Genomic DNA, 26,416 nt, shown 5'->3' on the forward strand with positions numbered 1-26,416 from the left:
CGCAAACACTGCCGAGGGCCAGAACAAGCCGCCGCTACCCTGCCCCTGCAGAGGCCACCGCCGCTGTCCCCGCTGCTGTTCCCGCTGCCGGTGCCGCCGCCGGACCGGGACTGGGACAGGAGCGGATCAAACCAAACCCGCCCGCCCGAGGCGGCGCGCGACGAGCGGCCCGTCCGCGATCCACGGAATCGAGCGGCGGCGCCGAGCGGCGATTGGCGGCGCGCGGGCGGCCCCGCCCCGCCCCTCACATGACCGCTAGCGAGGTTTTTGTCGCGCCCGCTCGCCCCGGCCGCTCGCCGTGCCCCGGTGTCCCCGCCGCCGCCGGCAGCAGCAGCAGCAGCACCACCACCGCCGCCGCCGCCATGGGCCCGCGCCGCTCCGCCGCCTCCTCCCGCGGCCGCCTCCTCCTGCCGCTGCTGCTGCTCGGCGTCTCTGGTGAGCGGGGCAGCGCCGGGGCCCGGGGGAGGGGAGCGGGTCTCGGGTGTCCCCGCGGGCTCGCGCCGCTCCCCGCCCCGTCACGCGCGGGCACCGGGGGTCCCGGGGGGTCCCGGGGCCGCCTCGGCCCCGCGGCGCCTTCAGGGGGCGGCCCCGGGGCGGAGGCGCCGCCGCTGCCGCCCCCCCCCCCCCGCGCCGCCACCCACGGGAGGGGAGGGGACAGCGGCGGGGCCGGGGAGGCCGGGAGCCTCGGGGCGCTTCCGCCCAGGGCCGGGGCCCGGCGGCCGGCACCGCAGGCCCACCCGCGCGGCCCGGCCCGGCCCGGCCGTTCTGCCAGCGCGCCTCGGCGTGGGGCCGCGGGCACGGCAGCGTCCGTGCCGAGAGTCACCGCGTCGGGAGCACAACAGCTGGGGAAAGTTCTCCTAAAAGGCAGAGGGGATTTAACGCCCGTGTGTCTCGAGCTGGGAATGGTGGAAGCGCAGTGAAGGCACTGCCGAGCCCATCTCTTGGGGGTTGAGCCGCAATCACTGATACAACACGTAAAATAATAAAAATAATAGACCCCGGTCTACAAGCAGTGCATTGTTTAAGTGCCGTGTTCATGCCCTTTGGTTTACCCACTGTGTCACCAGAAAGCTGATGCTTATTTCAGAGAGTCAGAATTCTAGGTGGAAAGGGACCTCAAGGTTCAGCTGGTCCAGCCTGTCTTGGCAAAGACATGGTCGAGATGAGATGGCCCAACAACCTGCACAGCCAAATCTTAAAAGTGCCCAATGTTGAGCAGTCAACACTTTGCGATTATTAGTTTGTGTCAGGTAAACAGACTATAAAACATTCTTTCAATTTTTGACAGCTTTGACAGCTTTGTGATGTGTTTCCTATTTTTGATGCTTTTTAGAAATCTCGCTGTTCTTTCACTGTCTGGTAAATGGAATATGGTCCTGACATAATTTACTGCTTTGTGATGAGCTGTCCTCTTAAGTGGTTCTAGAAAATTAAGAAAAAGCAATGTCTTAATAGCTGATAATCATATCTTACAGGTTTTTTCCAGTCCTATGCAGTTGAAGTAGATATAAAGGATGCTTCTAATGCTACATGCCTGTATGCAAATTGGATGATGAGGTTCTTGATAACATATGAATCAAACAATGGTGATTATGTAAGTATTTAGGAGTAACTCTTGCTGAGAACTGGATTTTGACCTGGATTAAAATTTAAGCTCTTTTACCTAGAGTGTTTGATTTCTTACTATTTTTTTACTAAGTCGGTTGAGAAGAATATTCCTATATAGTCCTTATAAAGTAAAGAATAAATTCTCAGTCATGCAAATTACTGAAAGTACTCTGTTGCTCTTACTTAAATGAGGTACACAAACTCACCAAGTCTAACCAGTACCAGTGTAGTTATGTTCTTAACCCAAGCAGTAAATGTAATTGCAGCTCAACATGATCAGGGTTTACAGCCAGGTTAGAGTTGTACTTTTGTACTTGAATCTGATACAGCTCCTTTCTCAGGCAGATGTCAAGGAGCCTTTACCATAATTTTCCAGAACAACCTAAAATAATCTCAGCAAGGTTTCAGCTAACTCCAGCAAGTTTATAATGTTGTCATGGGGAAGAGCTGCATGTGAATGCATTTTAAATTCCCCTTTTCTTCTAGAAAACCACAACCCTGAATTTGTCATCCAGTGCGACACACAATGGAAGCGTCTGTGGCAATGACACACAGGCTGCCCTTGTGGCAGTGCAGTTTGGAGAAGGTCATTCTTGGAGCATTAACATCACAAAAAACAATGAAACTTACCAGGGAGACTTCATGACACTGACCTACAACACCAATGACACAGCTGTATTTCCTGATGCTAAGAGAAAAGGTAACATTCAGTTCAGAATCTGACTTGCAAAGCAATCTCAGCCAGAAGTGTCAGACCTCGTGTACCTGACCTGGCTTGGCTCCTTCGAAGTAAGGAGCAATCCAGGAGTTAGTAATGAATGTAATGAGTTCTGAACCATGTGCTGCCAACTGCTGCTCCTTGTACCTGCCTGCTGGGTAACAGTGCAGGCCAAATGGCTTCACTGCATGTGTAATTCCTGTAAGTGGAAGAGAAGGGGAAGGACAAACAGCTTTGATCAGTGAGGTGGACAGCAAGCTCATGGAAGATTAATTTTAGTGGGCCCTGCTTGACCTTCTACCTTGCTAAGCAATACAGTGTTAGGCTGTGTACTAATGCCTAGTAATAATAGAATTGTTTTCTCCTTACAAACTTAAGTAAAAGGGTTCACCTTTCTTATGGCTTGTCTAGTTCTGTAAGCTTGGTTACTCCTAGCTTTACTCCTAGCATTACCTATCACTTCAGGTCAGGACATACAGGGAGAACATTCAGGAGAGCTGAAGATTGTTAAGCTTAATTATCGCTTAGTCTTTGTCTTATGAAATGATATAAAATGTAACACTACCTCTAAGTTCTTGTAGTTCATAAGGCATTAAAATATTTATGCTTATTTGTAGGACCAGTTACTATTTTTATAAAGGATCCTGCAGGTCCAGTTCAGCTGAACACTGTCTTCGTGTGTCACAATTCCTTCGTTATTGAAGCAGAAAATATTACACAGATTTTCTGGAATGTTACTGTGCAGGCTTTTGTTCAGAATGGCACAGTCAGTAAAAAAGGTGAGCATTTCAGTTTGTGAAAGAGCTTTTTTGTGTTGCACCTTAGTGCAGGGAGCAAAGTCCCATAATAAAAAATGCACCAATTCTAAGATGTGTTGTATTTAATAATATCCATATAAATATCCTCTAGTATTTCTTTCCTTGTTCCTGGAAAAATAGCTTAGGAGAACAGATTTAGTAGTGTGCTGTACTATTGATTGTTTGTCTGCCAAGGTGGGATTCTTCTCAAGTGTGTATTCCAGTAATTGGGGTATTAAAAATAAGCACTTCAGAGCTACTGTTGCTGAGTAAATCATTTGGGTTTGAGGGGTTTTAGCTGACTGCCTTCCACTTGCAGTGGTGGCCTCTGCTGTTGCATTTGAGTAGTCCAGAGCCTGTTGTCTCATCTCATAGCTCAGGAAAGAGACAAGCACAGCATCCTGCTGCATGTAGCCTAATAGGGTCACTTACTTGGCTGACAGCAAATACATGTCACACTTGTTTTAAAACAACTGAACTGTCTTTGTGTGTTTTGCTTCCATGTGTCAGAGGCAAGTGGTACTGAGTGTGGGTTTGAAACTGAGTGTTACAGGATTTCTGAGAATAAGTGGCAACTGTACTTTGTCTGAGTAATGAGACTTCAATAAAATTTCAGTAATGAGATGGTGATTAAAATGTCTTTTCAGAGACTAGATGTCCTGCTGATAGACCTACTTCTGCACCTACTGTTCCACCTACTAGTGCCAATGCAACTACTGCACCTACCACTGCTGCACCTCCTGCTCCAACTCCTCCCAAGCCTGTGGAGAATCCAGACACAGGAAACTATTCTCTTAAAAGTGGAAATAAAACGTGTTTCCTGGCAACTGTGGGGCTGCAACTGAATGTTTCTCAAGACAAGGTGCTTCTTTTTGCTTTTGAAGAGAAAAAGTTGCTGTAGTTACTTGGTGTGAACTCTGAATGCAGAGTATTGCTGTGTACACTGCTGGCTGTCCAGAACTGCTTCTAAGTGTTACATGTAGCACCTCTCTGACATCAGAATGGTTTTGTTGCATAATACAGGTCTTCAAAAACCTTACATGGGTTCAACAGATCTTTTTATTGAGAATACTTCTAACATGATTAAAAGTCTGGAACTTTCTGTTGTTCCCTACTTTCCCCTCGGAGGGTAGTTTGTTGTGTTAGGGAACAAAGTAACACTTCTCAAGGAATTTGTTTGTTTCAGTACTGCCAGCATGTAAATTTAAGTCAAACAGCCTTGGTTCCATAGCAGCCAAGCTCAGCTCTCCCTGCTGTCATATTTATGACAAGCTCTTCTAACCCAAGACTGTTCCTGACTGAGACAATGTATTCCAAAGGCAGCTGAATGTCTTTGATGTGCCTTGTGTGTATTTCAGCCTCTTCTGATCAACATCAATCCAAAGACAACTGTCGCAGATGGTGCCTGTGGTAACACAACAGCCACTCTGAAATTGAATGATGGAAATAGCACACTGATTGGTTTCACATTTGCTGTTGTAAGTAACTTCTTTTATTTTAAACTAAATTATCATTTAACAGCATGCATGGTGATCACTTACAGTAAAATCCTCCTGTTGCTTGCTGGTAGTCGGCAGTTCCTGTATGGGAAGTGGAACTGGCCAGCTGAGTGCCTCAGGACAAATGGAGAACTGGGTTAAAGTGGTAAAAAATGTAAAACTGGTAAATGTGTTGGCTTTTGTAAAGCATATGTTCTTAAATTTACAAATGCAAAATTGCACACTGACACTTGGTTCTTGCTTCTTGAACAGAAAAATGCGAGTGCAAGTGTACAGAAATTTTATCTGAGGGAGGTCAATGTTACTCTGCTCAACCATCTGAATGGTTCTGGTAAGAAACAGTATCTGCCTTAAACAAGGGTAATACTTTATTCAGTGTCTGCATCAAATAATTCTGGCTTTTTTTCTGTGTTGTTCATGCTTACTGTTAGCTCCTACTCTGTCTAGAAGTTGGTATGAACAAAAATAATAAGCAGAAATGTCTGTAAGAGTTACTTTAGACAGTGTGGGACCACTCTACGATTCCTGAAACTTCTGCTAATGGAATCACTGTAAATCAGAAGGGCTTCTTGATAACTCTTTTCAGTAATGTAATTTTTTGTGGTGTGAAATCTAATTGTACCAACTTTGAAGCTTTTTTCCTAAACCAGTTGGTGTCTTCTTTGTTTGAAAATGCTGCTGTATCTTCCAACCACTTGTACTCTCACTAAAAAAAGGCCAGTCCTTCAGAAGCTAAAGTATACTTTTTTCCCAACAAACATATGTTTTCTTTTTTTTTTTTAATTGCTTGTCATAGCTACAGCAATTAAAGAGCATTAAAGCTAAAGCACTTGCAACTCTGCAGCACTGAGATTAGTGGAGGTATAAGGAAAGCCTGATGTCATGTACATATGAAGGAGAGATTATTGTAGTAACTTCAGTTTCTGATTTCTGGTTAAGCTGATCAACCCCACTTTGCACTACTTTGTTTTTCAGACTAGTCAGTGTTGAAGTGTTGGCCCCTCTAGATTCAGCTACTCAGTCTTACTGTATTAGCAACTGTCTTACATTTTAAGTGAACATGCAAATTCTTTCTTTTTTTTTTCCTTCTTTGTTTAGTCATTTCAAGTGCAGATAACAACAACTTAAGCAAGTGGGATGCTTTCCTTGGTAGCTCTTACATGTGCCGAAAAGAGCAGACCCTTCAGATTAATGAAAATGTTCAAGTACATACTTTTAATCTATGGATTCAGCCATTCCTTGTGGAGGCAAATAAGTTTGCTACAGGTAAGAGTTATGTTTTTGTTTTTAGTGATGCTTGCAAAATTTTCACTTGCTAAAAAGCACCAGCATTAGGTGCAAGCACTTTCTCTCAGAAGCTCTTGTTCCAATTTTTTAAACTGTGTTTAGATATAGATGGAATGAAGAGAAGTTCTGAGAGTGGCATTCAAGTTCAAGCAAAGCTTTGTTCTCACTTAAAAAATGTCTGCTAAGTGTGTGGTTCTTCACAAAACTTGAATGAACAAGAGACACTGAATAGGGACTTAAGGGTTGCTGTGCAGAATAGGTTAGAAGTTACTTGATAACATCTTGACTTGCAGAATTTGTAGCTCAGAACTTTTGCAGAAGTTCACTTTGGGAATACTGTTAGGTGTTTTGTTTCTTTTTACCTGTCAGTCTGACAAATAGAAGTGTTGGGGAAGAATTAACTGTCAGGGCTTCCTTCAGAGGCAGTCTTGAATATCCAGAACGGAAGAGATTCTGAAATGTTTGTTTGCTGCAATATTTTGATCTTGTCTGGAGAAAACTGAAATGTCTTAAATTACCTCTTAATATTTAGTGCAAACTGGTCTTTGTGCTTAATGCTAATACTTGCAGCACAGTCTTACTGGACTAGACTGATCTGTAGACAGATAGATTGAAAAGTTCTGGTTTTAGACAGAAGTAAGATAACTCCAGATGTGTGTAGGGTAAACAGTTTAGTCTTTCTAAAGAGTTAGGGACCCATTTCACTCTGTAGTTAAAGTTGCAGCTAGCTTTCTTCTAATTATAATTATTTTATCTGTGTAGCATGTCTTTGTTCTGGATAGATTCTTGATACCAAATCTAGGTCACAATTATCCTTAATGAGTGAAAGTACCAACCAGACTTGCTTTAAGTTTGAAATAGATAAGCCTGGTTTGTGAATGTAGAAAAATGGCTGCTCCCTAGCCTAGTGCAGATCTTGTGTACAGGAAAACTTGTACACCCTTAATTTGCTATAGGTTATCAATGTTTAAATTAATTAAAATGCTTAAATATGCTAAATGTATTGATGAGACCTCTGCAGTTCTTTCTCTCTTAGTTTAAATAATACTTGATTTTTCAATACCTTCATGTTAAGGAAAACAGATTTTTATACCACTCTTGGGAAGTATTCTGTCTTTATTTATTCCTCATTGCAACCTTTTTCTCACCTACAGCCCAGGAGTGTTCGCTGGATGATGACAGCATTCTAATCCCAATTGTAGTTGGTGCTGCACTTGCTGTCTTGATTGCCATTATAGTGGTTGCTTACATAATTGGCAGAAGAAAAAGCTATGCTGGATATCAAACTTTGTGAATCTAAGTGTGATTCCTGTTATGATTTCACTCTAAACAAAGCAAGTGCAAGTTCTGAAGTCCAAAAAAGACCCAAAACTTAGGAGTAATTACTAGCCACAGCTAATTGGAGTTGAGAATAAAGGGAGAATGTTTATCTCAGATGAAGCAGAATTACACTTTGTTTTCCTGCCCTAAGAAGACCATGTGGGTTTCATAGCTGTTTTGAAGATGTCAAATCCTGGATGAATTGCTAGGCTAAGAATTTTATCTTGCAAAAGTCCTAAAGCATTTAGGATTTATTTCTGCTTTTTACAAATACTAGCCTGAAACAATAACACGTTCTGAACTGATGTGCATTGGGCATCTCCCAGATTAGCATAGAATTTGTACTTGCTTCTCTCCTCTGCGTTCCTTAGTTGTTGTTGTAATTGTGGGTTAAGCTGGCAGCATTAGTCACTCTGTTGACTTGTACAGTATTTAACAAGGATTGTCTAATGCCCAATAGCAACTTCGTTTTCCATAGGATTGAACTTCAGGCTGGTGATTAAGTGATCTCTGGAAGTGGCAGCAGTAACTTACTTGCCTTTGTTAGGATTTCAGTAATTTACTCCTGCCTTGGTGTAATTTCAGGAATCATTCCTATACCATGGCTGTACAAACAAAATGGATAATTTGCCAAATGGTGAATATATGGGAAGACTTCAGTGCCATTTCCAGATGCTTTCAAAAAAAAACCTGTTAGGCACTGAATTCTTTACTATACCTTGGCAATCATCTAAAATACTCACCTAAGGCAGACTTCTGCTAAATTAATGCAAGCTTTTTTTTTTGCTGGCATCAGTTTAAAGGGAATAACCTTTCTAAATATTCCAGAACTTTAAAGTGCACTTAACTTCATACCATACTCTGCACAGAACTGGTCTGTCTTGTTGCTTTGAATGACCTTGTTTAAAGATGCTTTCATTTAATGAGCCAGTATCTGTTGTTGCAGCTTGAGCTGTTTTTAAATCTTCATCTTGAATGGTTCTCTGCCAGTCAAAGTTCACCTTGTAACTGCCCGCCATTGGCACTCTGAATGTTGAATGTTTGTGTTGGGTTGTTTGCAGTGTAGCATTTATTGATGTTAAGAATGCAAAAGCCAAACAAGAGATGGACCCACAACACCTGTTTTTCCTTGCTGTATGAAAAGAATAAGTAGGTTAAAAAAGTGCAGTGCAACTGGACTGTTCTTTAACTGCAGCTCTGTAGAGACTAACCCTTGATGCACAACTTTGCTCTGGGCTCTTTGTGCATATTCTTACTGCATGGAAAAAAAAAAAAGTCTTTTAGACTTTTAGATAATTGTGGCTTTTTTGCATATGTCATAACATGAGCTGCCTAAGCTAGTTATTTAATGAACATAACATTGTCTCCCCATTTAGAATGAGTTTAGCCTGCATCAAAGCTTCTCTAGTGTTTTATTAGTGTTCTCTAGGGTTGTAGAGATGTCTGTGGCATGTTTGTATGCAAATCATAAAATACACTTCTTTCAGTAATTGTTTGGTTTGGTTTTTTCTTTTGTAAAGACAGTTTACTCTTGACACTAGCCAAGGAAGCATGTATGGGTGGATAATGCTTACTATAGCGTGTAGTCTACAGCTTGAATTTTGCATCAGTTACTGAAATGCATTTTAATGAAAGTGGGGAACTGCTATAAGTTTAATCATGAAACAAGCTTCAAGACTTACCATTTTAATTTTAAAAAATGGATCTAATGACTTTCATATTAATATATCCTCAAATGCAGAAGTTCATATAGATTTTTTAGCTTTTTTTTTTTTTGTGAGTGATGTTCAGTGGCACCAGTTAAACATGCATCTCTGTTAAGGAGTAATCATCACACTATTCTTCTTACCTTGCAAATTTTTGAACTGTACACAGTTTCCAAGTGATAAAATAGAAGATTCATGCAAACTTCTTCCTAAAATCAGCGCTAGAAATACCATTGCAAAAACCTGTAAGTACATTGGCTCAGAGTTTAAAGTACTCCTAGACTGATGTGCAGGTAACTGGTTCAAAAAACATCAGTTTCACCTGACTTCCTGTTGTTATAAAACCACTAGTTTTCCTGTATGTATTGCTCCATAGGGAACTGTCAATCTGTTTAACCTGTGCTCTAAAAAAATAAAGATTGTTCTATTTCTTAAGGAAACTTGTTCACATTTTTTAACTGATTTGAAAACAGATGTCTTGTATTGTCTTTTTTTAAAGAAAATAAACTCAATGAGTAAGGTGAACTCTAATCAGTCTGTATCTGAGATTCTGTTACATAGCTGGTTTTGTTCTGGTCTGTGGAAACAGCATTTAAATTGTGAATTTATTTAACACCTGTGGATGTGGAATATTAACGTGTATAACCTATTATAGAGTGTGGTTGGTTTAGTACTTTATACACAGTTTACTAAATATTGTATTCTAATCTCAAGGTTTCTGATATTTTAGGTTAAAGATTTCATGCTAATAGTCCTCAAAAGTACCATTTCTAGCCAGTGAATGATGGGATTTGGGTTTTGGAAGGGGCATTTTGTTTGGTCATTTGTTCCTTGTTTTGGTTTTTTCTTTGGCTGTTTTTTAAATTTTTTTTATTTACCACAGTGTTCTCTCTTCCTTAGCATATGTTAATAAAACACAAACTTTGGGGCTGTTGGTTGAATCTCATGATTGTAATTAAAAGGGAAGGCAGCTTTTATACTGGGGCTAAAAAAACTTTGGGCCAAAAATTTCTGACTTTTTTGAATGGCAACACATTCAGCCACGTCAGTCGAAAAAGCTGTTCCTGCTGGCCCTGCTGTGTTGGGCTGTAGTTACCAATTCTGCACTTGAAGACACCTCTGGAGCTTCTAACCACTGTACAGTAGCCATACCTGGATAGATGTGTGCCTGCAAGGATGGAATGTTCCTGGTATGAAACCTTGACCCCTTTTTCACCCTGGGAATTGCCTGTAATGGTGCCACAGTGTGATGTGTGCTGCAGCCATCTCCTTCCTTTGAAGAAGAGAGGGAATTTCTGTCACTGCCTGCTGGGCACCTTCATCCTTAGCAAATCCATTCATATTTAGTGTTAGTGTTTAGTGACCCATTACCCAGCACCTAGCAAATTGTCTGTGTTAGTGCAGTGAACAGTATTACTAAATATCAAACGTATGTCTCTCTTTAAGATGTTTAAATGTTTTCTCAATCAGAATATTTTGAAATAGCTGTATAAGATGCATAGTTCCTTTCCTCTTGTTTTTTTTTCTTTTCCTTCCAAGTGTTGCTCTGCTTGGCAGTATGTGCCCTCAGATAATCTGAGTTCAGCATTTTCAGCTGTTGAGCCTCCACGTGTTGTTCTCCTTGCTCTTAGTCAAAGGCTTTGTGTGGTATTTCAGGGAGGGGCCATGGCAAGTGTGTGCTGGACAATCATAAGCTAAAGCAGGACAACACATTTCCCATAAATAATGCTGATTCTGTGAAAAAACAGCAGCCAACTTTTGAGGAAGCATTGACTCTGTGTGTAATGCTGTGTCCTAATTAAAAACTCAAACAAGATAGTTTTACCAGGAGTGCTGCCTTATGAAATGCCTCTAAAGCAGGCACTGCTCCAGTGCTGGAGAGCCCGGCACAGCCTCCTGCCTCACCCCAGCCCTGCTGCACAGGCAGGTGGAGCTCTGCTCTCCTCGCAAACAGCTTGGAATGCCAAGCCCTGCCCGAGTTTGAAACCAGTTCCCAGCGCGGTTTGCTAATCATTGATGGGTGTTTGTACCAGCAAGGAGCTCCTCACCTTTTACAAGCTGTGTGTTAAAAACCTCTGTAGTGTTACAGATGTCTCTTCCATTTTCCCCTCTGATGTGGATTTCAGTGAGGTCTGTGTAGTTCTCAGCTGAAACTAATAACCCTTCCATAGGGAAAATAAAGTTACCCACCCCAACAGAGCCTTTCAGTGTTTTCCATGCAGTGCCCAGAGGCACATTTATCTTGGCTGTCTCTTGCAGCTCTCAGTAAGTTTCTGCTTTGTTACTTGGATTGTCCCTTATGCCTTCATGCCTAGAATCCAGAGGAGTGCTGGTGACTCAAGGGTTGGGAAGACCCCTGGGCAAGGCAGCACTACAGCAGTGTGGGGTTTCTGTTGCTTTATTGCTGCTAACTCTGAGGTGTGATTAGCTAATGCATGCTCAGACTGCTGGTTTGTCCTCACATTTCTAATCTATCCTCTGCTTGCTAGAGGAAGCTGAAATTAAATGTACAAATCAGAAGAAGTATATTACCAATATAAAGGATGTGTGCAGTAAATGTGTTTAAAGAAATCAATCTTTCCATCAATTCTTTACTCAATACTGATTTTACTTTACATGTATTATTGTATCTAATACAAGGTAATTTCTCGTAAATGCCTGTTTGCTCCTTTCTTTCTTTGGTTTCTAATGCTTGATTTCCCTTACTAATTTATTCTCCCTTGCTTTTTTTTTTTTTTTTTTTGTTTTTCCTCTTTCTGCAGCTGAAGAATGCCTTGCTGATTCTGACCTGAACTTTCTTATTCCCATCGCAGTGGGCGTGGCGCTTGGATTCCTTATCATTCTTGTCTTTATCTCTTACATCATTGGAAGAAGAAAAAGTCGTACTGGCTATCAGTCTGTATAATCTCTTCATTCCATCTCTGTTGCCCACCTTCCCTGTTCTTTTCCCTTTCCCAGATTTCCTGGCCTGCTCCTTAAAAAAAAAGAAAGAAAAACAAATTAATTCAAGGTTTCTTTGTTTAAAAAAAGTTCAAATCACTTCATGGCAGAATAACAATAACTTCATGACAGAATAACATGCCATGAATCTGAAGATGAGTTGCAGAAGCTACTGTATGACTTTGGAGAAAGTGTTCTAAGGACCAGAGAATTGAACAGAGTTGGTGTGTCCCTGTGGGAAATGTGATTATTTTTAGTAAAGAAGACATCTACAAAACTTTCTGTTGTTTAATCTTTTTGTACAAGAAAATTTCTAGATGCCTACAGCTTGTCTTGGTTAATGCTACAGCTAAAACTATAATTAAAAGTGTGAATGCTGTGTCAAAAGGGACTGTACATGCAGTGGGAAAATGAATACCCAGCTCTCAACAGACTTCTGTTGGGAGCTTGGCATATGGCTGTTCTTGTGAATCAGCCTGAATTTCCTATTCCTTCTGAATGTAAAAGTAGTACCTGATCTCACTAATAGCCTGACATAATATGAGAAGAACATCTGATTCTTCTAGTGAATTCATCTGTTTAACATCATACAGAGAAGCTGACTGCTAATGTAGGTTGAACAGCATTGCACTGCCCTGGTGTCTAATTTGCCAAGATAAGGTTCAGGTCTGGAGAACTTCAGCTACTCAGAAAAGGCAACAGTCTGCTGAAGGAAATGTCTCCTGTGCTATTTTGTTGAACTGCATTTTTCTTTTGTTCTGAGCTCAATTGTGAGATGAGGGTGGGAGGCTGGAATTTCACTGGCTGCAGTTTCTCTCAGCTTTGATTCTGAACATAAAAGAAACTACACAGCGTTGGTCCATGTGAGGACCAAAAGTATTTTGAGAGCACTCGGGCTGACTGAGAACACAGGTTGCTCAGATCTTCCTGCAGTTCCTTTGGACAGCTTGCATAGCTTAACAGAGCATCACTGAAAATCTGTGATCTCTGAAAGCAAGTGGAGATATGAAAGCTTTCAGGTTTGATAGAATTAATCTGCTTTTAACCTCCTCATTATTGCTGTCTCAGTGTAAGAGCACAAAATTTCTAGCATGAGGAATGCTGATCATAAAGCAGGAATGAATATATAGTGTAGTGAAGAAAGTGACTTCCAAAGGAATAAGAGCATCTTTCCTGTTTGAAGATGCTTCTTTGTTATTGGCCATACCTTTGCAGTTCTGTGTTCCATATCTAAACTGTATCAAAATTGAATTTAGTCATTGTGGTTGTGTTCTGCTTCGTTCCCATCGGGTCCATGTTGATGGAATGAAAGAGGCCTCTTGCTCTTCAAACCTTTTTGGTCCATCTTGGCAAAAGCCTTTTGCAGCCAATAACCCCTGGGGGCACACAAAGTTTTTTGTCCTCTGCAGCAAGTGTTTTCTAAAGCTGCTTCAATATTTAATCTCCCTGTACATTGACCCTGTATCCATGCTGTGGGGGAAGCACCTTCAGTAATTCATGCACACAAAGGTGACAGTCAGCACTGATGTTTAAGTAACTCACAATAGCTGTGTATCCAGGAAAGGGAGTTTTCCAAAGAGTTAGTTCTGATGTTTGAGAAATGCCTGTATATTCAATTATGCTTGTCCTCACAGTGACCAAAGATACACTCTACCTGATTCTGACAAAAGTGATTCCACAGTACAAATGGGCTCTTGAAACAAGTTGTCCTATATATTTTTTTCTTTTTTTTTTTTAGGAATGTAAATCAATGCTGCTGGACTGTATGCTTTAGGTTTGGTTGTTTTGGTCTCTTGTATTATACCTTTGCTCTTGCAATACTTGATTTCCCTGCCAGTGTCAAATGGAATTATTTCAGGTGGCATTTTATGAGTACACCCACTTGCCAGTGTGGTGCTTCTCTGCCACCAGCAGATGGATCACAGCTATGTTCTCATGCTGAGATTGCAGACTGAAGTATTTAATATCACTTTTGCTAGGCTATCTTAGTGAAATGTGGTCATTTCCTAGATGCAAACACATACATACATACATATATATATATTGTATATACATAGAAAGTATTATTTTGAGCTTCAACAGAAGTCAGAAATGGATCCAGCACTTTAAGGTTGTTGCAGCATGAAGAGTGGTATGTACAATTTTCCAGATCTTATATTACTGTACAAATATGCTGACAGCAGAATATGTGTATGGAAAATAAAGTTAATTATTGTGTTTATTAAGCTTTGTTTCAGTGTAAGTAGACATGAATGACATTTCTGAGTACTTTTCCAGAGGGATCGTCAATGTGCTTGGATCTGGATGTTTGTGGGGAAACAGAAGCTTTTGCTTCTAAGCTGTTCACACATTTACATCCAAATCAGTTGATTTTTGTGTTGATTTGGTCAAAGCATGGGTCCAGCATCTGCTAAAGGACCTCCTCTTTCATCAGACAGACAGGGAATAAATATTAAATAAAGTTTTACCTTGGTGCTAGTGTGAAGGCTGTTAATTTGATAGCATGAGACACAGTGAGTTTGGTTTCCTTTCAAGACCCCACAAATTCAAATGCTTTAAAAGAGCTAAAGCAATTGGCAGAGAAATGCTTGTGGGTTTAACTTATTTCTGTGTCAAAAGCAGAGCCACTCCCCCAGCAGCATCCTCCTTGGCAGAAGGCAGTTTCTGCTGGTCAGAAGATGCCCTTGCAGATAATTTGTGCAGGCAGAATGAATATACTGCCCTGGTTCTATCAGTGCCATCTGGATAATGACAACTGAGCAGAATTAGTTCCTAAACTGCCTCTGGTTCAGATATTTAATAGTTCTTAATAAATCCTTTTTGCCAGATAGTTGTAATGCTTGGTGAAGAGTCTTATTGTACTGAACTCTTTGGCCTGGGGAAGTTCATCAAGTGCTCAGAATTCCAGGATGTTGTTACATGCTGCTTGGAAATTCAGTGCCTAACTGGCAGCACAAACTGCATCTCTTAACACCAGTGTTTCAAGAATGCCACCATAGAGTTAATTTTACTGTAGTCACTTTATTTTAAATAGAAAAAAATCACTTCTTAGAGACTGATATAGATCAGGAAATGACAGCAGATGAAGTTCCTTGGCTATGGATGTAGGACAAACATACCATAATGCCCCTGCTCAGGCAGTAATTTTAGTAAGTGTGCTTTCCCAGTGGTGCTGTACCCCGAGGTGTCCTGTCCTGCTGTGTTTGTAGCTCCCAGCAAGCAGAGTGCAGCTGGTCTGTCCCTTCCAGGGAGGCTCAGGCTGCTCAGGGCAGTGCACCCTGTGCTTCACCAGCCTTTGGGGTGACACACTGATGCCTTCACTCACCCCAACACTGACCCCTTAACTGTGAGGGGACTGAGCAGTTCCCTGCATTTTGCTGCAGCGTTACAGCTGGGACTTCTCTGGAATGGGGAAGAGCAGGTCTGAGAGCTTTGGGCACTTCTGTGCCCGGTCAGGGGGTGCTGCCAACCTGTGAGGTGTGACAGGAGAGCTCCTCTCACTCATCCCTGCCCAAGAGACTGGGTGAGGATCCCTGGGGCAGAGCAGAGTACTGGAGTGAGGAGGAGAGAGGGAGAAATGCATTCATCTTCCCTCTTCAGAAAGGAACAGCTGGAAGGGTTCAAGGGCAAACGATTTTCTGTGGCCCTTGCTCAACACCTTGAGTGTGATCACCAAGCTGTGTAAAATGCTGCACTCAATATGCTTCTGGGGCTGGAGATCCTAGAAAACATTTTGAGAGCTGCCATTTTCACTTTTCCACTGTTATTTCAGGAATAATCCAGAATTTTTGCTGTTTATTATTTTAACAAGAATAGTGCTACTAAACTACCTCCTTTTTAGCTTTTGCCTGAGAAATGCATATAAAACTATTCTAAAAAAATAAAATTTAAAGCCAGGAAAGATGCATTCCACAGGCATCACTCATAAAAGGCCTTATGAAAATAACATTTGGATACCAGAGGTTTTTTTCAATCAAAAGTGAAATCTTTTGCAAGTTCTCTCCCCAGGGGAAAACTTCTAATATTTTCTAATAATGATTTACATCAGAAGATGAAAAATGTGGATCCACGCTCCATTGTATCTCATTGATTTCCTAACTATGAACAAAAATAAATTACCAATAATCTCCATGTGCCTGTTTTTCCTAGCAGAAAAAATGCTGGCTTGATGCTTTAAAAAGGAAAAAGCCTCTGATTGACTTATCCTAAGTGCCTGGAGTTGGCAGGGGCTACTTCCCAATGCTGAGTGTGAAGATGATCCGGCCCAGGAAGCGGTCGCTGTTCAGGTCGTTGATGATTCCTTTCCCATGCAGACTGCACTGGATGGGGACCAAGTGATTCCTCTGCACATCTGTGAAGTGCATAGCCACCAGTGGGGAGGTGTAGTTGACCTGGAAAGAAAGGAGATTTAAGTGTCATTTTTGAGGGAGCAGAAAAGCAAGCAGGGTTTTTATGTTCAGTGAAATAATTTGTAAATGGTTCATGGTTCCAGCATGCTGAGCCTTTCTGTGCCTGTGCCTTGGCAAGATGAATCACTGCACATTGCCTCTGGGGTCATTGCCCAGGACAGCACCACACTATGGGACTCAAAATGCTTTCTGCTGTCCTAAAAACCACACACACTCACTCACACACAGGGTTACACACACAGTTACACACGCACACACTGTTGCACACAGTTTGTCAGAGACAGAAATAGAGCTCTGCAATCCCAGAGCCCATGGCCTCTGTCCTGCCCACATCTACCCAAAATAGCCTGACAGCACATCTGGAGCCTGTGCAGCAGCTCCTGCCCTCCCATTCCCAAGGAAGCAGAAAGAGATGCCAGCCCCTCACTCACGTGGGTGAATTTGCCATAGTAGGGATAATACATGAGGTCAAATGTGCCGTTCCCAGGGTAGAAATCCACTGACCTGAGGTGACTCTCATTGCCTTTCTGTGATCAGAAAAAAAACAGAGGCACACACGGACATAGGACATGGGACACAAAATACAGGTCCCCTCAGAGCTCATCTCAGAGCAAATGTCCCTTGGCAGCCCCTGGCTGAGCTCAGCTATGCTGTGTTTGCTGTGAACACAGTCACTGCCCTGCTTCCAGCCAGGGGAGAGTGGAGCTGTGGAGCCATGGGTAGGGTTGCAGTTTGCTGCCTGCTGATTCCCTGCTGCACCTTTGCTCTCCAAGGATGCGATCCAGGAGCTGTCTGAGCAGTGGGAACCCTTCCCTCACCCCATTGCTGTTGTCTTGCAGGGTGCCCCCAGGACTGAGGGTGCTGCAGAGCAGCTGGAGATGGAAATGAGGAGTTCCTACATCTTCCCACTGAGCTCCAGGCTCCAGCTGGGAGCTGGCACCCAGCCCACAGGCTGCCCCATGGTGGTGCCCATGAGGCTGCAGGAGCAGGTTGGGAAGCAGGAGAGTGGTGCCTCTGCCACTCTCAGCAGATTGGCCTCCAGTTGTGCCCAGACACAGGGGCAGGTCTGGGTCCTGTGGGTGTTTGGGGCTAATATGAGGACAAGTTGTGCTGAGCTGAGGTCCCTCAGGAGGAGGAGAGGTTTGTCCTTGTCCCCAGCACCCTGCAGGGCACAGAGGAGAGCAGTACCTGCACTTTGCACTCCACACTCACGGCGACCCCGGCGCCAGGGCGGTAGCCAATGATCTGCAACAGCAAAAAACATCCATGCTGGTGTGAAATGCAGTGCCAAGCCCGTGCTGCCTCCCTTCTCCAGAGCTTGAACCTTTCTGGGTGCCAGCCACATTGCTCAGGACAGGACTGTGTGTCCCTGCAGCCACCCCACACCGTGCAACCTGCCCATGGCTGAGGGCCAGATTGCTGCCTGACAGCAGGGGCAGAGCAGAGGACACAGAGAGGGTCCAGACCCTCTGAAGTAACACAGCCTCTCCCCCACACAGTTCACATCCCCCTATGCTTATTTTCCCAGCAGTGAGCACTGAACCACCATGCTATTACACTTCAATTAAAATCTAAGAAAACTCCCATTATAAAGCATCTGGGGTCTGGGGTGTTTCCCTAAATCTCAGTTCCTCATGAAGAAGGGCCTGGCAGAAGGCCCTCCAGGCACTAAGGCCTCAGCAAATCAAATGGAACAAGTTTTATAGTGGGTTTTTTTTATATTTTCTAGCAGATTTGGCCTGCAGGTTTGGGGTTTCTAGTTCCCTTTTCCCCTGGGCCTGAGAAGTGAAGGAGTTTCAGCCCCTGTGTGGTGTTCATCACACTGGGATGGCCCAAAGGAAGGAATGAAAAGAAGCAGCTTTCTCTGTACCCTGTTCATCTTCAGCAGGATGCAGGGCTGGCCTCTGGAGTAGCCAAAGGTTGGGTCCTGGATGCCAGAGCAGTTCTGCAGCAGCGAGCGCTTGAACTGGCACGCCTTCTTCTCCTCACTGTCACTCCCCCCTTGGATGAAGTACTGGCCTGGGACACACTCAATGTTCTTCTCCTCCTGAACTTTGTCATCGTAAGCTGGAGGAGACCAACAGTGTTGTATTTGTGGGGTTCCCAGACAAAGGAAGGAATGATGAATCTGGCTCCATGTTCTTAGAAGGCTAATTTATTATTTTATGATACTATATTAAATAAAAGAATACTATACTAAACTGTACTAAAGAATAGACAAAGGATACTTACAGAAGGCTAAAGGATAATCAGGAAAAAGTCATGACTCTCTCTTCAGAGTCTGACACAGCTTGGCCATGATTGGCCATTAAGTAAAAACAATTCACATGAAACCAATGAAATAGCCACCTGCTGGTAAGCAATGTCCAAACACATTCCAAAGCAGCAAAACACAGGAGAAGCAAATCAGATAATAATTGTTTTCATTTTTTCTCTGAGGCTTCTCACCTTCCCAGGAGCACAGCCTGGGCAAAGAAATTTTCATAAAATATGGCAGTGACACAACAGACTTGTTAAAACCCCCTGAGGCCTGCACACACTCAAACTCTCAGAGAACATCCTCATGTCAAGGGTGTTAGGAAGTCACACCTGGAAAGGCAAAGCTCCCATAACCTTGTGAGCCTCCCTTTCCACATGTGGCCCATGAGGTGCCCAGGAGGAAACCCCTGCACTGCATGCATGTATCCAAGGACAAAAACCCCCTCCCCATGGCTCCCAGGGTGAGAGAGAGCTCACCTGCTAGGAAGTGGTGCATGCTGTCTACGTAGGGCTGCCACGTGCTGGGCTGGGACACGTTGAAGGCAATGGTGAAGCCATTCAAGTATGGTCTGATCATCACTCCTGAAGGAGACAGACCCTGGTAAGGCAGATGTAGGTGCAGCATTCATGGGCTTGGGCTCTGTGCTGCAGGGCTGTTCATGGGACCGGGCTTGGGCTGGGCACAGGGATGAGAGGCAGCACCAGCTCACAGATCAACTCTGTCCTCAACCTGCTGTTCCCTCACCTTCATTTCACCCCCAGAGAACACCATACACATCAAAATATCCCAGGAAACCTGGGAGATATGGAGAGCCTCAGTAGTGTTGTGGGTTAGTGACTGGGGTTGCACAGAGTGGCTGCAGGTCCCCTGTGTCCCCAGCTGTGTGGGCAGTTCCAGACAAGAGCAGGGCAAGGGGCCCTTCTGTTCCCCACCAACACAAAAACATGGGGAAAATGCTGTGTCTGACACAGGGAGAGGATTTTCTGAACATTCTCTTGCCAGAACTCCCCCAAATAATAATGCATAAAAGCAACTCTTGATTTGCATTTTATTTTGAAGGCATGAGGTATAAAGAGCCAGCAGCTGAAATGCATCAGTATCACCTATGAAATACCTAAACTTGGCTTTTGCCTTGAAAATAATGATAACTAATAAGCAGTGCAATGAGCATAACAATTAGTATCATCAGGGTGATTACTTCTCATGGGGCTTTTTAAGATGTCTCCTCCTATGCAGAGAGCCTGCAGCTCTGCCAGTGCCCTGAGGTGAGAACACCCTGTGCTAGGGAGGGCTGGGAGACTGAAGGAGGGCACAGCTCCAGCAGGGCTTTGCCTGAGGTGCTGGCCATGCCATTTTGGTGGGACACTGGTGGCAGAGGTGCCTCTGCTCTGGCTGGTACATACCTGGTGGGGACACACGGTCCCGGTACCTGGGCGTGTAGGGGCTCAGCGTGAGCAGCATCACATACAGGCAGAAGGCAAACATTCCCGCCAGGCACGTGTAGAAGATGAAGTAAAACAGTAAGATCAAGCCTGCAAAACAGACAGGCACATTGCTGTTAAGGCAAGCAGAGCACATCCCCTGGGATGTGTCCCACAGGGATGCACAGACGTGCTCAGCACGGCGTCCTCGGCAGCCCTGAGTCCGTGCTGGAGGTGGGAGCTGCACACACACTCTGCTGTCTGTGCCTGCAGGAATTCCAGCTGCTCCAGAGCTGGGGTAGCTGCTCTTTGGGTCTGTGTCCCTTTTGCTGCGTGGCCCTTCCCAGAGCTGTGTCAGGAGCAGGTCTGTGTGCCCACCTGCCTCAGCTCTCTCCAACAGATGGATCCAACATTCCCTCCTGCCCTTCCCACCCCCTCCTGGCATGGCAACATGCAAAGGTACCCCGTGGCTTCAGCCAAACTCCTGCTGGGGCTGTGGGCTGATGCTCCTGCCCTGATTCCTGTCCCCTGATGCTGGGGCTGAGCGGGCAGCCTGGCTCAGGGCTGCAGCACCACTGACTGTTTCATGGCCCAGACATTCAGGGAATGGGTTTGTTTTTCCTCTGGACCAGGCTGTTGGCTGAGGATGTCTCAAGAGGCCACAGCCTATGAATAAAACCCAGCGGCTCAGAAAGCAAAGCGAAGCCCTAACCCAAATATTTCCCAGGAGAAACGTTCCGGCAGCTTGGAGGGAGCCCTGGGAACACAGATGTGCTCTCCTGCAGTGCCTCTGCCAGGGCCACCGTGCTGGGAACTGCTGGGGCTGTGTCCTGCTGGGGCTGAGCTGGGCCAGATGGGCCACACTGTGCTGGTGGCACAGAGGGGACCATGCCCAGCCCTGCCAGAGCAATGCTGGATGGTGCCTTTGCCCCAGCCTGGCAGCAGAGCTGGTGCTTGTTGGGCATCTTCCCACTGCTGCTCCCATTTCTGTGTTTCCTGCAGTGCAGCAGGGAGTGTTTCATCTGCAGAGAGGGGGTGCAGCCCTTCCCAGGGGCTGGGGCCTGCAGTGATGACCTTGTGGCCATTATCTCCCTGCAGTTGGTGAGTGCAAGTCCCCTGAGGCCCCCACTCCAGGGGACACCTTTAGAGCCAGCACAAGGGGGCAAATTCCCTCCTCCCCACCCATGAGCTGAGAGTGGGAAAGTTCAGCTCCACTCACCTCCAAATGCTCTCACTTTAAAATAAGTGTTGATTTTGGTAGTAGCTTCTCCTGCCCCCATGTAGAGACAAGTGAGCACACGTGTGCGCACCAAGGGCACGTGAGGGGTCACATAGCACAGCACAGTGACCCCAGGGGACAGGAGGATGCTGCACCCACCCCAGTGCTGCCAGCACTGCCAGGGTCACATCCACACCACACTGAGCAAATCCTCTCACAAGGAGCTTCTCAGGACCTGGAGGAGCCTCCAGAAAACCAAACCTACATCACCAAGGACTCACCCTACTGCTCCCACACTTTGGTCTGTGCCTTCCCACCCAGCAAAGAAGCAGAAACGCTGGTCTGCCTCTGTGGCCAGCAAAGGGCACAGGAGTGCAAACATGAATGTCAAGGTCTGTCCCAGACTCATGCTGGCAGGTTTTCAGACTCCTCTGGTGCTGCTGGGCAGCTTCCTTTGTTCTCCCAGCTGCCGCCACAGGGTTTGCATAAGACCCAGAGCTCTTGGCAGGGGCATGGGAGGGCTGTGGGGCCTGTGGTGCATTGCCAGTGCCAGCCAAGGGCTGCAAACACCCAGCAGCAGCCCCTGGTAGTTCAGCCTTACACTGATGGATGTGCAGATGCCTCTGGATCAGGCTGGGATTTTGACTCTGCCAAGGGGGCTGGGTGCTGGCAGAACAGTGTTGCAAAGATGGGTGACACCATGTGGGATTGTGGCACCTCGATTTTGGGCCAAGCCTGCAGCAGCACTCACCCCAGAGGCTGCTCTTAACCACCCTGGGCACCTCCAGACTCAGCAATAATTTTTGCAGGGCACAAGGGTGTGGATAAAGCAGACAGGGCACTCAGAACCACCAGAGCTGGCACATCCCAGTGTACTGGCTCTGCCAGCACTGTGGGCCCTGCTGTAGGGTGAGAGTGCTGACCAGCCCTTCCCTTCCCCTCCTTTCCAGAGCCAGGCTGGCTCAGGCAGGGAGGGCTGCTCTGCCCCAGGGTGTGCACCCTGCACACAACACCTGCCACAGCCCAGGCACCTTCCCCACCAACCTGATGGCACCAGACCCACTGTCCCAGGGGTTACACAGGCAGGGTAGGAGTGCTGGTGGCAGCAGGGTGCACAGCTGCAGCACACTGACCTGCAGCTCCCCTGCTTGCTCAGGCTCTACACTTCTGTCTGGGACACAGTCTGGGCAGCCTGAAATCTTTGCTTTCACCCTCCCTCAACATTAACCTCCTTCTGCATGGTTTCCTGCTTGTTCTTCTCACTGGTTATTATTGCACTAGTTAGAAACATTAACACTAAAGAAATGGGCAGGGGTGGTCAGTCCAGGCTATCAAGGACAACCACAGGCAGGTGAATCTCTTGTGAAGCAGAAAAGGCAACAACCCCCAGAAGTGGGGCTTGAGCAAGGACCTACCCCAGCTCTTGGCTGTTCTCCCCAAGCATGTTCTCTCCTCCGGGTTCCACAAGAATATCTTCATCTCCCCAGCCAGGTCTGCCCAGGTTTTGCTCCCCATGTCTGCCTTGGGCTCGTGCTTCTCTCTGTCAGGATCCTGGACCTTCTCCTCATGCTTATTTTCCTGGAAGAGTTGCAGAACACAACCCCCACAGGCAAGCTGAACTTCTCATTGGCCAAAAATAAATGCAAAAGCACTTAATATCTGGAAAAGTTTCAAATTTCCATTTTCCCATCATCACTCTTGAGTTAAAGAGAGGCAGTTTTGGCTGTTCCAACTTAAGATCACTCAGAACCCAGCATCCATTTTTCCATTACATGTACGTCACTGCTGTCACACTGGGCACTGTCTCCTTGTGCTGGCACTTACAGAAACTCATCTTTTTCCACCTGCATGAACATGACCAGAGAAAACCTGTGGTCTGGGAAGGCTGGGACTGTTCCCACACTTCTGCAAAATCTCTGAGTTCAAGTGCACATTCTCTGTGCTGCCACAGACGATAGCAGGCAGCAGTATTAAAGAGATCAACCAGCTTGTTTTCTTTGGCGTGTGAGCAAGAATTCAGCCTTTGAAGAAATCCCTGTGTTGTTACTCTTTTAATTACACCGAGTTCCAGGGAAAAGCATCTCCCCAGGTTGCAAGATTGTATTTTGCCTAAGGGGTGAAAACTTGTTTGTCCAGAACTCGGGAACACAAATCCTGTGCCTGGGCCAGAGCCACTTGAGACACGGAAGCCGGGAAGCCGTCCCTAATTCCCCTGGATCCGGGCAGGTCTCCAAAGGCAGGCGGGTGGGAGAAGGTGCTGACCTTGCTCTCAGCCCGGGCCGGGCCGGGAGAGGGCGATGCTGTCCCCGGGGTGGCCTCGGCACCTCCGGCATTTCAGTGCGTTCCGCGGCCAGCGGGGCTGAGCCCTCGGGCCGGTCCCGGCCGCTCCGGGGCTGCTGACCGGGCACGGAGCCGCTCGGGCACGGCCGGAGCCGCCGCTCCGCGGGACCGCCCCGGGTCGGCGCTCCGGGACCGGCACCGGGCACCTTCCGGAGCCGGGACCCACAGGTGTGCGATATTTGCAAACCGCGGGCTGCCCCGGGGAGAGCCGGGATGTGGCCGGCAGCTTGGCGAGAGCCTTGCTTGGAAACGCCTTTGAATTGGGTACGAGAAATTGGACTCTGCTCAGGCACACAAATAGTGGAGCACAGTGAGAGTGGGGGACAATACTGACCCCAAAGGCTGAGCGTGTCCCCTGGGGAGCCTGGGCAGAGCAGGGGGTTGTAAACGCTCCCCATGCCGCTGGCTGCCCTGATGGGCTGAGTGAAGCTCTGTGGGGCTCTCTGGGAGCGCTGCTGGCAGAAAATGCCCGGTGCTGGCAGGGCCGGGGCAGCGCCTGGCATAGACCCACAGCCGGGCTGGAGCCCGACCCGAGCAGCTCTGCCCGGCTGAGGGGCAGAGAACGCAGGGAACACAGGGAACAGGGCTGACAGCAGCTCCTGCCCGGCCTGAGGGGCAGGGAACGCAGGGAACACAGGGAACAGGGCCCAGAGCAGCTCTGCCCGGTGTGAGGGGCAGGGAACACGGGGTACAGGGCTGAGAGCAGTGGGGTTTGGAGCCGGGGAGCAGCAGCCCCAGCATGGTCATAGAGGGACTGGGACAGGAGCTGTGGGGGCTGTATCTACTAGGATATGCACAAGGGGAAGAGTGACCAGCAAAGAGGGGTAGAGAAGGTGTTCTTCTTCCCACTCTCCCCATTAGATAAAAGAGCTACCGGGAGATGTTTTGGAAACATTTCCTCAGACTGCCAGGGCAGGGGACACTGCCCAGATGAAGCCCACACTGGTGCTTAGTGCTGCATTGGGGAAAGGCCTTTGAGTCTCGTGCCAGCTTCTCCTGGAGGCAGCAAGAGCCCACACTCAGGAGCTGCTGCCATTGCTCAGGGCTGTGGGGGGATTTGGGGACAGATTCCCCTGTCATGGGGCCTCAGCCCAGGAACTGAAGGAGGCTTCTGTAAGGAGAGAAGTTCCCAGCTCTCCTGGCTCTGTGCTGTGTGACCCTTCACCAAGTGCAGGGTCCTGTCCTGCTGACTGGGAAAGGCCACGAGGGCTCCATGGCAGCCAAGGCAGGCTGAGGAGGCCCCAGGCTCACCCCGTGGGTCTCTGTGGGGCAGCTGGGCCCGTACCAGGTACTGGTACTGGATGATTCCAGTATTGGATGATCCCAACACCAGGTTCCTGGCAGATGTCTCTCATCTCAGGAGCTTGGTCAGGTCTGGAATGGAGGACAGGTGGTTTCTCTTTGCAGCCCAGGACAGAGATGGTCTTGTAACAATTCATTGCACCTGAACAAGGGGCAGAAGGAGTGGCAGGAGCTGGGATAGGAGTGCAGTGGGGCAGGGAGAAGGCAGAGCCACAGCAGGGACACTGGGCAGCCCTGAGTCACTGCCTGCTGTGGGAAGCAAATCTGGGGCTCATCTCTGGCAAAATCATTCTGTGCTGGCTGTTGTGGGTGGCCTGGGGGAGGCCAGGAGCTTTCCACCATTCTCAGTTCAGACCAGGTCAACTCTCAGTGTTGGATTCCTCCTGCTGAAATCCAGGTATGCAGAGGGTCACCCTGCCCAGGTGTTCCTTCTATTCCCCCTCACCACCCAGCACCACTGGCCAGACCTGGCACAGCTCTTTACCCCCCTCCCATACAAAGTGCTTTGCCTAAGAGACAAAGCAGCATTTCCTAAAGCAAAGTAGTTATAAATCTATCAGCCACAAAGCAGGTCCTTGCAGCAGCTCCCACCTCACCTGGTGAAATGAGGCCCCAAAATACTCACCACCTTCTGGCTGGGGCTCCTGAGCTGGCCCTCCACATCACTGGTGCTGGCATTGCTGGCCATTCTTGGGTGGGAAACAAAAAATATAAGTGTTAGCACAGCAGCACTGTGGGTGTGGGTGCTGTGTTGTGCTGGCTCTGAGAGGCTCACAGAGAGAACCCCCTTCCCAGCACTGCTCCCCAGCCCTACAGAACCCCTAAAGCAGCAGCTGTGCCGAGGCTGTGGGGAGCAACGCTGCTTTCCCTCCCTACCCTGCAGAACCTTGCTGTCCAGGAGTGGATCAAAAAATAACTTGTTTTCCTAAGGGGGGTAAGCTCCAGGCAGCAGGATCCTATCTTGAGTGCTCTGGCATCTGGTGCCCTTTGCAGCACCCTCACCGCATCCTGCCTCACATTTGAGCTCCCATCTCTGCCAGCCAGCGCCCTACATGGGGAAGCCAAGCTGTTCCCCCAGGAGACCGAGGAGCTGTGAATAAACATTAACAAATCGCTGGGGCTTCCGATGGGAGAAGCGTCAATGTGTGCCTGTCAGTCACAGCGGGGCCGGGGTTAAATTGAGAAATCTCTCTCGCGGTGGAAGGAGTATGAGAGGGGCAGGCGGGTCTATATTTATCCCCGAGAGCAGGCAGGAGTTCACAGCCCCCGGTTTGAGAGCTGCCCACAGCCTGTCAGACACAATCCAGAGGCACACCTTGCCGTGCCACGCTCGGGCCGGGGCTGGGGAGACTCAGGTTTTCCTCCATCAGGGAATCACGGGCAGGAGATGATGCACTGGGGGTCGGGGTGGGTGCTGCGCTCCTGCTGCTGGAGCAGCTCCGGCGTGCGGGGCCGCCCGTCCCTGGCCGTGTCCACGCAGCTCTCGAGGAACGCTGGGGCTCGTTTTACACCTCTGTCCCAGCCTCAGCTCGGCACCATCCGCCTGCTGAACCTCCTGGCCCCTTTCCAATGGGAGCGGTGACCCTTCCT

At 47.0% G+C, this 26,416-nt stretch overlaps 2 protein-coding genes across 5 annotated transcripts; one reads left to right on the top strand and one right to left on the bottom strand.

Annotated features, from left to right (window-relative positions):
- The first annotated feature begins 263 nt into the window (after nucleotides 1-263).
- On the top strand, nucleotides 264-14,314 carry LAMP2 (lysosomal associated membrane protein 2). 3 transcript variants are annotated; one of them, XM_058814295.1, is made up of 9 exons: nucleotides 264-435; nucleotides 1,476-1,594; nucleotides 2,095-2,308; nucleotides 2,944-3,105; nucleotides 3,771-3,985; nucleotides 4,482-4,601; nucleotides 4,875-4,953; nucleotides 5,721-5,888; nucleotides 11,698-14,314. In XM_058814295.1, exons 1-9 carry the CDS (start codon nucleotides 363-365, stop codon nucleotides 11,838-11,840), a joined length of 1,293 nt encoding a protein of 430 aa, XP_058670278.1. In that variant the 5' UTR covers nucleotides 264-362; the 3' UTR covers nucleotides 11,841-14,314. The 3 variants fall into 3 exon arrangements, with proteins under 3 accessions (XP_058670278.1, XP_058670279.1, XP_058670280.1); XM_058814296.1 differs by lacking the exon at nucleotides 11,698-14,314 and adding an exon at nucleotides 7,058-9,863 and having other exon boundaries at nucleotides 5,721-5,882; XM_058814297.1 differs by lacking the exon at nucleotides 264-435 and adding an exon at nucleotides 691-1,250.
- ATP1B4 (ATPase Na+/K+ transporting family member beta 4) lies at nucleotides 12,609-25,740 on the bottom strand. 2 transcript variants are annotated; one of them, XM_058814299.1, is made up of 9 exons: nucleotides 25,703-25,740; nucleotides 25,452-25,515; nucleotides 22,600-22,762; nucleotides 19,948-20,076; nucleotides 19,021-19,125; nucleotides 18,155-18,351; nucleotides 17,473-17,529; nucleotides 16,716-16,811; nucleotides 12,609-16,266 (listed from the first exon to the last, which is right to left on the bottom strand). In XM_058814299.1, the coding sequence occupies exons 2-9, from the start codon at nucleotides 25,512-25,514 to the stop codon at nucleotides 16,105-16,107; spliced, it is 972 nt and encodes a 323-aa protein (XP_058670282.1). In that variant the 5' UTR covers nucleotide 25,515; nucleotides 25,703-25,740; the 3' UTR covers nucleotides 12,609-16,104. The 2 variants fall into 2 exon arrangements, with proteins under 2 accessions (XP_058670282.1, XP_058670281.1); XM_058814298.1 differs by lacking the exon at nucleotides 25,703-25,740 and having other exon boundaries at nucleotides 25,452-25,557.
- Nucleotides 25,741-26,416: the final 676 nt, after the last annotated feature.

This window comes from Ammospiza caudacuta, chromosome 14 (assembly GCF_027887145.1).
Source record: "Ammospiza caudacuta isolate bAmmCau1 chromosome 14, bAmmCau1.pri, whole genome shotgun sequence".
NCBI lineage: Eukaryota > Metazoa > Chordata > Aves > Passeriformes > Passerellidae > Ammospiza > Ammospiza caudacuta.

Coding starts and splice junctions, on each gene's coding strand:
- LAMP2 (XM_058814295.1), top strand. CDS start 363: ATGGGCCCGCGCCGCTCCGCCGCCTCCTCCCGCGGCCGCCTCCTCCTG. Junction 1,595..2,094: donor AATCAAACAATGGTGATTAT/GTAAGTATTTAG, acceptor CTTTTCTTCTAG/AAAACCACAACCCTGAATTT. Junction 5,889..11,697: donor GGCAAATAAGTTTGCTACAG/GTAAGAGTTATG, acceptor CTCTTTCTGCAG/CTGAAGAATGCCTTGCTGAT.
- ATP1B4 (XM_058814299.1), bottom strand. CDS start 25,514: ATGGCCAGCAATGCCAGCACCAGTGATGTGGAGGGCCAGCTCAGGAGC. Junction 18,352..19,020: donor CATGCACCACTTCCTAGCAG/GTGAGCTCTCTC, acceptor GGTCTCCTCCAG/CTTACGATGACAAAGTTCAG. Junction 16,812..17,472: donor GTGTGGAGTGCAAAGTGCAG/GTACTGCTCTCC, acceptor TTCTGATCACAG/AAAGGCAATGAGAGTCACCT.